This window comes from Saccostrea echinata, unplaced genomic scaffold (assembly GCF_033153115.1).
Source record: "Saccostrea echinata isolate AGI-Se365-2 ecotype Australia unplaced genomic scaffold, CSIRO_AGI_Sech_v1 ptg000054l, whole genome shotgun sequence".
Lineage (NCBI taxonomy): Eukaryota > Metazoa > Mollusca > Bivalvia > Ostreida > Ostreidae > Saccostrea > Saccostrea echinata.
Genome location: NW_026889803.1, coordinates 16,237,014 through 16,250,545, shown reverse-complemented (window position 1 = coordinate 16,250,545; position 13,532 = coordinate 16,237,014). Strand labels below are relative to the sequence as shown.

General features: G+C 32.4%; 1 protein-coding gene across 1 annotated transcript in view; it reads right to left on the bottom strand.

The window, feature by feature from the left end:
• LOC133204665 (uncharacterized) overlaps nt 1–13,532 on the bottom strand; it is a 48,260-nt gene that overhangs the window by 22,959 nt on the left and 11,769 nt on the right. Inside the window, exons 6-8 of the mRNA XM_061340412.1 lie at nt 10,675–10,750; nt 6,856–6,960; nt 292–348 (exon numbers count right to left, since the gene is read on the bottom strand). Of these exons, the coding sequence (XP_061196396.1) occupies nt 292–348; nt 6,856–6,960; nt 10,675–10,750 (238 nt within the window). The remainder of the gene's footprint in view (nt 1–291; nt 349–6,855; nt 6,961–10,674; nt 10,751–13,532) is intronic.

Sequence of the window (13,532 nt, the reverse complement as noted above, 5' to 3'; positions counted from 1 at the left end):
CACCAAACAGGGTGTCAGACCTGTTTCCCATTGCAATTTCATACATTGTTATAAATAATTTAACCTAGAAAATGGAAAACTTCTCACAGTCTATCTTCTCAAGTCATGACACCGGACAGATTTTATCATAACCTCACCTGCATGTTCATGACAACGAACCAGTTTCAGTGCTTAACTTTAAAGGTTTCTGACAACGGTACTATCTAGGAACTTAATGTGTTCCTGGCCGTGATACTCTATCATTGACAAAATAATTCGTTATCAACTAACTTTTGAATACACTGTACTTACCAAAGACTCTGAACCATTGTATGGTGTCATGTTAAAGTTAGCTACAAAGATTCTCATCTGCAAATAGACAGGCACAATATCCATGTTAACTTTTTGTTCATCTTTAGTACATGTACCATTAGTTCAATTAGGGAAGATAAAATTTCAAAGTATAACAAAGGAATCTTAAAAGACAAAAGTTCCACTATAACTGTTATTACATTTACATGTATTTGTAAATTTGAAAACATTTATCATTGAAATCTGACACAAAGGAGCTTAATGATCAATTTATCCTATGTTAAGTTACAATGGCAACACCACTCATCAATGGCTTAATTGATTTAATATACAGCATATATACTTTTCATGTTACAATTTTGTTTTAAACCAAAGGACTGGCAAATAGTAATCCATTAGGAAAGAATGTTCAGCATATTATACACCAGTACAAAGGACAAGGTTCATTTGATATAATATTTGGCCCTGTGAATTTCTAAAAATTAAAGTTTACACTGAATCAAAACTTTACATTGAAAATAAAGGATGGATATATGCTTGTTAAAAAAATAAACCCAAACTTTGAGAATGTGTTCCCTGTATACTGTTTATTCGTGGTCAAATCATGCACGGAATGCGTATTTCCGGAAAAATCGTTAAAAATCAGAGACTTAAAAGCATTTTTCGATAGGTCCGCATTATATCACCACTTTGAAATTTTCACAAATGAAGCATCGATTTGAAAGCATTTTACATGCAAAAAATTACGATGGTGATATTGTGCGGACCATGTTTATTTTTCAAAAATGTGTTCATTTTTACAGCATGCAATACACATGCATTCGACGGTGTTTTGCTAGATATAAATAATATTGAGAATATACCTCGCCACGTATCGCTAAAAATCCTTTAATATAAAGGATGAAATCATTATATCAATGTTATGAAGATCTGGTCTGTATTAATTCTTTACACGTTGTTCGAATTCAGATACATTGGGCCTATATTAGTATAGCATCTCACTTCCGCGCTCCCAAACTAAGCGACAGTGGTCCGAGTTAGACTATATATCTGGACGTTAGGTGGTTGAAAAAAGTAGCAGTTCAGAAAAAAATGCAGTATTTACACTTGTCGTATAAATATTATCTTACATCTAGTTTATTCATTACCCAGTGCCTGTGTCCATATTCATGTCAAGCTGAACATGATAAAACAATATACGTCATTTTTGAAAATTGACGTCACAATGGTTTCGCCGATCTATTTGGCCTGTTGGGAAAATGGACCATATACATGTACAAGGACATTATTATCATTATTGTTTTTTTTTATTTATTTATTTATTTTTTTTTTGAGCGATTCTAGTGAAAATTAGAGCCTAAGTTTCCAAGATAGAAGACAATTAAATTGGCAAAATATCACAATAGATTTAACAATGCGCCTCTCAGTATAAAATATGTGCAATGTAGATCAGTTCCGAACATAATCTAGATTGTCATAAATGTTTTATCAATGACTTCAGTTAGCATTTTTGAAGAGCTCCATAAAAAAATACCCGTAAAGCCATATATATATCACATAAATGTATTTTGGTCACATCATTTCTCGAGATGGTCAAAAAAGGGTAATATATAGCATTTTATGTACTTAATAGCGATTAAATAAAGGTTTGATGTAATATTTACATAATGTAAAAAAAGAAAGAGAAGAAAACAATAAACTTGGGGGGGGGGGGGTATAATTACTACTTGAGTGATGATATCGGAGGGGGAGGAGTCGTGTCCAATTGCTTCTCTTAATTTATATTCTTAATATTACTGTAATTACTGTAGATCGACAGATCTATATGAATTGTATATAGAAACATAATATAGAAGGATAGAAGGAACGAATGGCAGAGGATAAAAAAGTGTTTCCCTTTGATTGTCAAGAATCACATCGTTTGCTTGTTATCCTTCAGGGGCCCGTTTTACAAAAGAACTTAAGACTAAGACCAAAATTTAATTCTGCTAATAACTTTCTAATTTACATTAAACAGAAAATGGTTTTAATCTTTTTAACAAGTATGTAGAATGATACTTTTACGCTAGCAATTGTAATCAGAATCAATAATTTTGCAAAATTTTATAATCAACTAAAGTTTTTGGTCTTAGTCGTAAGTTCTTTTGTAAAACGGGCCCCTGTATTAATGTCCGAAAATGTATTGCCTATCTGCGCGCACATGCAAAACTTAAATTCTGACTTGTATACTAAAACATTTTAATCTTTGCTAATAAATGATAATTATATATCCACTGATATCTGTGCATAAGTGAAATATTCTCGAACGGGGCTCGTACATGTAATGTAGTGATCATAGAAAATATAGTTGATTTTATTTTTGTTAATTGTTTCAACTGGAGGGACAAATTAAAATAAAATATAAACAGAGTGTCATAGAACATAGAAAATGATTTATCTAATAAATGTATTTTCGGTGTATAAGCATCGGATTTATTGTGAAATGGTTTCCACGGTGCCGGAATTTGTAGAAAATGTCGTTCTAACCATTGGTTATTGAAATAATGACTTCCTGGATATCAATATCTACAATTCAGTACGTACATGTATTCAAAGGCGGATCCAGCAACGGAGTGCCGGGCGTCCCCCCCCCCCCCCGTTTGAGATTTTTTTGCTTGTGTACATTTTGTTTCTTTAACCTGTTTATACTCTCAATTTATCCACACGTAACGTTCAGGCACGTAGTTTCAATGCTGATTCAAACTGGAAAAAATGTTTCATGTCGAAAAAATCTTAACCTACCCCCTTCATGTGTAAATGGTAAAGTTTTACTTGAAATTTCATCACCACGATGAACATAATGATACTTTTCCCACGTCAACTTTTTTTTTACTTTTCTAATTTTTGTCATCTTGCAAATAATCATTTAATTAATTATCAATAGACTGAATGTAGAACTATTTTGCTTTAATTTCTACGCCTACAAAATGTGATACAGGAACTATATATATTTCATGTAATCAAAGTTCTCATTGAATAGACCCCCCCCCCCCCCCCCCCATAAACATGTAAAAATGTATCAACTGTACTGTCTGCTTCCTTTCCCCCGAATTACAAAATAGAATTAATATTGCTCTCTATTTGTTATAAACAAAAGGCCATCTACTTTCAAGGGTTAACTTAGGCTCACAATTATATTAAATTGAGGTATTCTTAACATTATATTACACCAAAGTAATTGAATACAGTATTTACATATTGATTACCGATATAAGTAAACAACAGTGAAATCTGATTGTCTTTGAACAATTTTCCTGGGGAAATAATTTAAGGCAGGCACTTTATCCTTGAAATGAACTAGATTAGTTCATAATGTACACATTTATATGATAAAATCTTCTCATAGTTGAAAAATGTTTTTTCCTAATTGGTGTTTAGAGCTTCCTTAAAACATACGTTTGCGTAAGTTGTCATCACAAAGGTATCGATTACTTAGAGGAAGTAGTAAGGGATCAGCACCCCAACATCCACCACTTTTATAAAATTTATATAGTAAAATACCAAAAATATGAAGGGGGAAGGGTTAAAAAAACTTTGTAAAGTTTGTAAGATATGTAGGAAGGTAAAGTGACATCCCCCCTTTCAAAATAGGTTTTTTTCAGGTTTGGATTAGTTTTTTTTTTTTTTTTTTTTTTTTTAAAATAAGGTTTTCTCCTTTGGGTCGATCTTTTTTTTTTTTTTTTTTTTTTTTTTTTTTTGAGTTGGTATGGAATACCTCACTCCCTTTTCTGGGAAAAATTACAGAAAATTCCTCAATTGTGCTGTTACATTTTCCGCAAGTTGACATTGCTATTCCGCGAAAAATCCTTTTTCACCGTGAAGTACTAGTATTTTTTTTTCTTTTCCGCGAAATCCTCTAAGAACCAGGTAGTACCTTTAGCTCCATGTCTACAACGGGGATGAATTAATGTGAAAGTCTCTTAAACATCGTTAAAAGACCAAGTATATTGTAGGTCATCTTCGCATTAACCTATACATCTCCACAATGTCAAGGTTTTGTGAAATCCTTCCTATTTATAAAGGTTTGAAGAGAAACGATATCACAAAACTTTGACATTGTGAAGATGTATATGTCAACACGTATAAAACATCGTTAAAACATGCTGTCTGTTCAATAACCCGTAGATCCTTATATATTCATGTCGGAACAAGCTGCATTTTTAAAAAAAAAAAAATGATATTAATATAGCTGATAACTTCGATGTTGGAATGAATAAAATATTATAATATATACACAGGTAAACTTCTGTAAATCAATCCACAGAAAAGCAATGTCAAGTACTTGCGGAGAAGTAAACTGTGTGTTTTTTTTTAAATATAATGCAGATAAGCAGGAAGACCAAAATCTTGCGAGTCATACTGACATATCATTACACACAAATTCATTTTCTTGAACACCTGCAATCAAAATCCAAGAAAAAGTCTAACGGTCTTTAAGTCTTTTCACGAAGCTTGGCAATTACGGTTCGTCAAGTTAACAAACAAAGCCAATAACTTTGCTTGTGCCAATGCGAGGTGCGGAAAGTGAGAAATCCGCTAAAAATGTACTGTACATGTACACCCCCTTTTTTCCAAATGATTCAAAAATTTTCGAAGCCAGCCATACCAACTGATTTAAAGATTTGTCTTTAATTATGAAAAATAATTTAGAAAGCACGATATCCTATCACATGTATACTAATACATCGAAATGTACGTTTATGAAAATGAAAATGCATTATATTTTTGTGGGAGAGGACTATCTAAGTTTTTAGAACTTGTGTCCAATCCTTTTGACATATTGTCAATAAAATATGTAAAAAAAAAAAAAAACAAAAAAAACAAAACAAAAAAAAAACAAAAACAAAAAAAAACAAAACAAAAAAAAAACAAAACAAAAACAAAACAAAACAAAAAAAACAAAACAAAAAAAAACATGAAAATGAGATTTAATTAAAGTGCATAATAGAATATACATGTAAGCTGGATTTATTTTAAAACATGACATTGAATTCTTGTTCATGACGTCGCATAAAGCAACGTCAAAATATCGCAACGTTATCGTAAACTATGCTACCTTTACGTTTATATAAAACAAAAATAAAGCTTTGTACATGCATATATTGATAATTTCAAGAAAAAATATACTCTCTCAAAGAGTTTTGAGGAATATTATTTAATTTTGACACGGGGCCGAATTTTGCGCCAAACGCACCTTGTCCTTTGACATAAGCAGTACAAAGGTCAAAGAAGTACATGTAATATTAGTCATCAAATTTAAAAACTAATAAACAGAATTGTGTTTACCGAGTTTCAGTCATATCAGGAAAAATTGTAATGGAGTAGCAATTGGGAATCCTTGTTTACTGACATCAAAGACACAAATTGGCAAGAAACTGTCAATATACAAGCTTTTCTGGTCTATCTACGACTTAATGTGATTTTTTTTCATTTTTCCTTCTATGTACATGCAAAGAATATATGTTCAACATGCATCCTTGCCACCTGCACCACCGTAAAGGAAGTTTATGACAGGAGAACTAATACATCAACTATAAATTCACCTGCAACAATGTCATCTTTTCATATCTTAAAATTTTTTTGGCTTTTTTCCCTTGGTTTTAGTGTTAGCCAGCTGCAGTTGTATCTTTTATTTTGTTATTTTCTACATAAATAATGTTCCCTCTTTTGGCACAATGGCATACCAAGACTTGAACATGTACAGTAAAAGACGCATATAGCAAAGTGACAGGGACAAACAATGTTGATTCATTATAAATAAAGTTTGTTTTAGTAAAACAAGAAGTCTGTGAGCGAATGCTCACTAGTAATACCCCTGCTTTGATGTGAATATACCCTCTCATGTTGACATCAAATTCATACAAAAATGAATCCTACCATTTGGCATGCCTAAACAAAGATTGTGCTAAAATTTCAAGCATCTTCGCTGAGTAATTGCTGAGAAAACTGTGACGGAAATTTGGTATGGACAGACACACAGATAAACAGGAAGTTGACATAAGATTAAAAAAAAATGAATCCCACCATATGACATGCCTAAACAAAGATTGTGCTAAAATTTCAAGCATCTGTGATGAGTAGTTGCTGAGAAAACTGTGACGGAACTTTGGTACGGACAGACGCAGGGATAAACAGGAAGTTGACATCTGATTTAAACAAAAATACATCCCACCATATGGCATGCCTACACAAAGATTGTGCTAAATTTTCAAGCTTCTGTGATGAGTAGTTGCTGAGAAAACTGCGACAAAAAAATTGTTACGGACAGACACACGGACACACAGACAAACTGACACACAGACAGACAGACACACAAGGGTAAAACAGTATAGCCCCCTCTCCTTCGGAGCAGGGGGTATAATTACACATAACAGATCCCCCAACTACATTATAAAGCAGAATCAAGCTTGACTTCAGTAAATTGTATTGTACTATAATACAAATAGATATTATAAAAAACATGAAGATATTGAATAATATATGTAGATATTGTATAATACATGTAGATATTTAAAAAGCACTTACGAGTAAAAAGAAAGGAAGCAGAATATACCAGATCCACATGGGGAAAATCTCATTGGTTAAGTTAGTCAGTACGAGGCCAGGACAGCAGGTATGGGAGTAGACTTTCTGCAGTGTAAAAACATGCATTATTTAAACTTCTTGTTCGGAAGAAACTGTAGCTCAACTGGTGGGAATTTGAGTATATGAGATAGGGAAAAAAGCATAATTTATACAGTCAAACTCAATATCTCAAATAAAGATAATTTGAATACCATGGATATAATGTTAAAGATATTTCCTGGTTCCTAATTTATTTCTATCTCATTTTTTTCCTTTGATTTTGAAAGTTTATTTATATATTCTGTGTCTCATGCATTTTTCCCTTCTAAATGTGACCTGTTTTTAAAACAGGTGTATTTTATTCTGACAACAAGAGGCCCAGGGGCCACATCGCTCGCCTGAGCACTATGGCTAGGAAAAAGCAGAAATCAGTTCAGTCTTGAAAGGTTGAAAAGTTTAAAAAAGTTTAAATATAAACATGGTTCAGGGGGGGGGGGGGTGCTTCCATTTAAATATGACCAATCATGGCTTTGCTGTTCTTGAGTAGAAGATTTTTAAAGATTTAATCTATGTTTTCCTATGTAAAACTTTGATCACCCATTGTGGCCCCACCCGACCCCCAGGGGTCATGTTTGAACAAACTTGAATGTATACTATCTAAGAATGCTTCCATATAAATATGACCAATCATGGCTTTGCTATTCTTAAGAAATAGTTTTTTTTAAAAAAGATTTTTACTATGTATTCCTATGTAAAAATTTCATCGCCCATTGTGGCCCCACCCTACCCCGGGGGTCATGATTTGAAAAAATTTGAATGTACACTATCTGAGGATGTTTCCATGTAAATATGACCAATCATGGCTTTGCTGTTCTTGAGAAGAAGATTTTTAAAGATTTTTCCTATATATTCCTATGTAAAACTTTGATCACCCATTGTGGCCCCACCCGACCCCCAGGGGTCATGATTTGAACACACTTGAATCTACACTACCTGACAATGCTTCCACATAAGTTTCATATTTTGAAGCACAGTGGTTCTTGAAAAGAAGATTTTTTAATGATGCCATTAATTTTTCACGAATTCTTAATTATCTCCCCTTGGAAGAAGGTGTGGCCCTTCATTTGAACAATCTTGAATCCCCTTTACCCAAGGATACTTTGTGGCAAGTTTGGTTGAAATTGGCCCAGTGGTTCTGGAGAAGAAGTCGAAAACGTGAAAAGTTTACAGACGGACAGACAGATGGACTACAGACAAAATGTGATCAGAAAAGCTCACTTGAGCCTTCGGCTCAGGTGAGCTAAAAACTAAAAAAATAATAATGAATACACTGAAATTTTCAATAAAATATTATATATGACACACTGTGTGAAACAAATAAAAACTGACAAAAAAGAAAAACAACAAAAAAACATGTAGAGTACATCTTCCATTGGAAATTCAAAATGTATGGTAAAAATGACTTTCCAAAGGTGTATGTCAAGTCAAAATAACCTAGTAAACTTAAGCAAGATGCTAATGCTAGTAAATTTAAAATTTGACAATTTTTTTAATAATCTCCCTTTGGAGATGGACCCACATATCACTCCACTGGAGCAAATTTGAATCTCCAACACCCAAGGACACTTTGTGGCAAATTTGTTTAAAATTGGTCCAGTGTTTCCAGCTAAGAAGTTGAACAAATGAGAGATGTACAGACAGTGCACAACACATGGAGAATCAAGGACTCTGACAGGTTTTTTCACCTTATAATTCACACTTCTGGAATTATTTTGAAATTAAAATCAATCTATACTAAGAATTTTTTTCCACTCTCAACAAAATAGCATGATTTTATTCCTAACAAGACAAAATAAATCAAATTTCTCCGCAATCTTGAAATCAAAAATTACAAATTGGATACACAGATGCGTGATTAATATCTGCCAAGCAGGTGTAATGAGCAGGTAAGATTGTCATTATACCTTCGTTAACTATCCCTGGCAGATTCTGTTTTGCTAATTCAAATCAGACTTTAAAAATGGATTTTTTTGATGATTTTTTTTTCTTCCCATTTTATAATAAGGCATATCAAAGAATTTTGTTATTCATTGAAACATGTAGATTGGGCACTTGTATGGAATGCATAAGGTGGTAAGAATTTTGTCTTTACTCTATGTCCCAATTAGTAATGTTCAACAAACTTTTGTAGTTTACTTATTATATTAACAAGAACGTGCTAAATAGAACAATATCTATTGTGCACCATTTATTTTAACTTAATTAAAATTTACAGTTTAGTAAAAAAGTTAAAAGAAGTAAAAGAGAACAAAATAATTTACAGAAGTAAACTGCTATGCCATTTTAATGTGATTTTGATAACCATGCAACTATAAGTCTCTGACAAAATTGTAGCTCTTCTGGTATATGTATGATAAATGAGGGGGGGGGGGGGGGGGTAAATTTGTGACATTAGCTATATTCTTTTATAAATTTTCTTTGAAAGATTTAACATTTTTTTTTATATTTAAACAGACAGAGAGGAGTAGCATATCAAATTTCATATAAATTTCAGGGTCCGCATTCATGGGAAAAAAAAGATTTATTTGATATAAGTCAAGGTAACACATTGGCAACTAAAATAATATTTCTGTATGTACAAATGTATCTACATGTGTACCAGTTTTACTAAAATGGGATAAAAATTATAAGAAGATGGATTACCTTTAAATAAAATATTGAAATGACAAATTATTCTATTTATAGTAACAGCTGCAAAACGTAAAATTGTCGCTAAGAATTGCTGTAAACCAACTTTTGTTTGCTTGCAAGAAATATTTACTAAAAAAATTATAAGAAGATGGATTACCTTTAAATAAAATATTGAAATGACAAATTATTCTATTTATAGTAACAGCTGCAAAACGTAAAATTGTCGCTAAGAATTGCTGTAAACCAACTTCTGTTTGCTTGCAAGAAATATTTACTAATCTCTACTTCTTTTACTTCTGAATATATATTGCCATAAATAATTTTTTTAAGTTGTGTATTTAAGTAGAATATTTTCTCAGATGCTAAATTACTGTAAATCACCTTTTATTCGCGAGAACTTTTTTTTCGCATAATTACGCAATATAGTGTGCTTGCGAAAATGTCATTCTCACGCATAATAGTAATCCTTATGATTATATGCTATAGAGCAATAACCACAATTTGTAAAAATTTTGTCCTGCTAATAAAGAGACATTGACTATCTCGCAAAAATGAAGTGTCACGAATATTAAGTGATCTACAGTAATAGTCACTGATTAATTTCAAAACCTTAGAAGCACAAATAAATGTTTATATTGTCACTGATAATAGTTGATTTATAGTTTACAAGTATAGGAATCATTGAGCATAGACTTTAAACAAATTTTTTCTCAAAATATAACAGGAGAATACTTCAGGAAATGCAGTAAAACTTGGTTATAAAGAAGTCACTGGGACCTGGAATTTTACTTCCTTGTAGCAAAGACTCTATATATCCATATAAGGAACCTAGTGAAAAGTAGCCTATGGGATTTATAAAAAAATTGATTTTAACTGAGATTTCCTTGTAACCAAGTTCTTTATAACCCAGCTTTACTGTTAGTGGTTTTTACCAAACATACTATCTAATGAAGTTACCGCTGTTCTACATTCATCAAATATTCAAACTTTGACAAAAATTTTATGTTTTGACACTAATAAAGTGTGTTTTATTGAATACAGATAAAAATTCTGAGCATCAGCATGCTTTGCTATTTGAAAATACTGAACCTGATTATTAAGTCTTGAGTTCAGAGCCACACTCATTACATCTATTCCAAACTTGGAAGAGCCATAAGGGTCTTGTCTGCAAAACAATTATAACACATTTGAAACTTAATTTAAAGATAATCAACTGTGTAATAATAACATCAGCATTCAAGGCAGACAACAGAAGCTAAATTATGTTAAAAAAAAGAAAAAAATTTTTTTTACTTATTATAAAAAAGAAATTAGTATGTACAATAAAATGGAATGGAAACATAAGGGAGGAAACTGTCATAGTCATGCATATATCTTGCAATAAATAAACCCTAGTATGAATACTGTATTTTGTTATATTAAATTCTTATTAATGCCCTATTTGGCATAAAATAATCATCTTCCCCAAAAAAATTACTGGTACTGTGGAATCATTATTGTTCTTGGGATCAATGTTCGTGGATTTCATGGGTAACCCTTACCCACGAATTTACATCCCCACGAACAATTATTTTGTCAACGTACTGATTAATTAAATCTACCAAATAAATGAGCTGCCAATGAAAGTACATCCCCATGATCCAATAAAATTTTGCTTGCCCAAGAACATTGACCCCCCTTGAATTTAAATGATTCCACAGTAATTAACATGAATATTTGGCTCGCCTCCCTAAGGCTAGATCACAAGCCTTCATGATCCAGGGCATGGAAAGCTGAATTTTAGTGTCCATACAATTTTTTCATCAATGATAATGGTGGTTCTGCACATGATTCAAAGTAGCCAGCCAGTTGTGCATCTCAAGTTCCCATACAGCAAATAATGCAAAAGTTAACTATATGTATGGAGGAACAGAGTTTTTGCAATACTGAGTCCCCTACTGGTATTGGCTGTAACTCTCAAAAATCATCGTAGCTGAACAAAATCAAACTTGATCTTGATAGACTAATGCTGTTTAGAAAAATCAATTGGAACAGGCTAACTAACAGACAGACAGATGGAGCAGAAACCTCAAGTTCACAGGAAGGGGGGCTAAAAAAATGATACTATATCCCCTGCTTTAATTTTATTAGTACATAAGCAGCATATGGACCTTGACAGTCATCTGAGTTCATTTGATACAACCAAATCAGTCCTGGACAGAAACTAGAACTCTGAAGTCATGTGATATGAATTTTCAGTTTGATGAGGACTCTATGTTCATCATCATATTTGTGAAGTTTGTTCCTAGATGATGAATAGAAAACATTTTTACAGGTAAAATGCTTTGAGACATTTGATTAAGATCTGGGAACAAAAAGTTTTCTTGCTAGATGTCCAGCAATAATGTAACCAGTGTAAGTAATTAAATGTTTCAGTTTCAATGTTTTATTTTATAATTATTCTATTGTGTGTGTTTACGTTTGTGTTGTCATGTGTGATTGTCCACGTGTGAGTGTTTATGATTACTAGGTGTGACGTATTTGACCATTTCCGGTTTGACCAGTTCTGTTACTATTAATATCTTTCTGCTAACTTTCCCGCAACTAAATGATTTCCATGCACACTCGGCGCTACACCCTTTACGGGGATAGATGTATCTTAAATATTGTAGCTGATTTACAGTAAATAATGGTTTATGGTAAATATAATTATTTTAAAGACATATTTCTAATTATATTTATAATTAAAAGTAAAGTCATTAAAGATTTGTAAATGTTTATTAATTATTATGACTTTATTTCAGGTTTTCTTGTATATTATATGATTATTAAAATTATTCATCAACACCTATACAACTTGCTTTGTGTTGTATATCAGAACCTATCTACTGACACATGGTCTACAAATGGCGCTCACTTATAGTTCCACCCTGGGATTTGGGCTCTGGATCAAGTGGGTCATGAATTTTGCAGTTTTGATAAAGGGCTCGAGAATTTTATAAAGGGCTCAAGCTCATTGATCATAATAATCATGCAAACAGTTTGGCAGCAGTAAAGAAGACAGTCTAAAATATATTGCATTTGCAATATGTAACATGTAAGCCCAAACCTGGGGCCTGAGCCATAAGGTTATTAATTTCACAATTTTGGTAGAGGGCTTTTTGCTCATAAAAATCATGCAATTATTTTGCTTCCTTGATGTCCAGGAGTAAAGGAGTAGATTTTCTCAGATATAATGCATTTTTCAAATATAATCAACTTGGCCCCACCCTGAGACCTGGACTCTGAACCCAGGGGTCATGAATTTAATGATTTTGGTAAAGGGTTAATTGCTCATTATCACCATGCCAAAAGTTTGACAGCTTGAAGCCCAGGAGTCAAGAAAAAGATTTTTTAAGATTATATTCATTTTGATGATTTTGGCCACACCTCTCTGACCCCTGCGAGGAAGAAATGAAATTCTAAATTTTTATTCCTCTTAATCCATAGATGCTACATACCAAATTTGGATGAAATTTGTTCAGCTGCTTCCAGAGAATAAGCTAAAAAAGCTCAAAGTTCACAACTGATGCCAGATGCACAACAACAGATGAAAACAGATAGCAATAGGTCAATAAAGTGACTCAGGTGGCCTAAATAGAGTAAATGTTGTATCAAACAAAAGTAAAAATATTCTCATCAAAATTTGTTTCATTGATTTGTTTTAAATATATAGTATAAAGTATGTGCACTGTAAAACATATCTTTTATGTTAATTCATATTTATTTCTAGTGTCTGCAAAGAATCAGCGAGAATTTTATGGTTTTCACAGTTTTGCTTGGGTTTAAATGTTCAGATGACAGACACACACTCTGAGCATTAAACCAGGCAATAATGTGAATAACAAGTCTTCAACTCTCCTATCAAGGAATAGTGGACATCAAATTCTAACCTCACATGACAAGGTAAGTCTAAAACTGGAAATAAA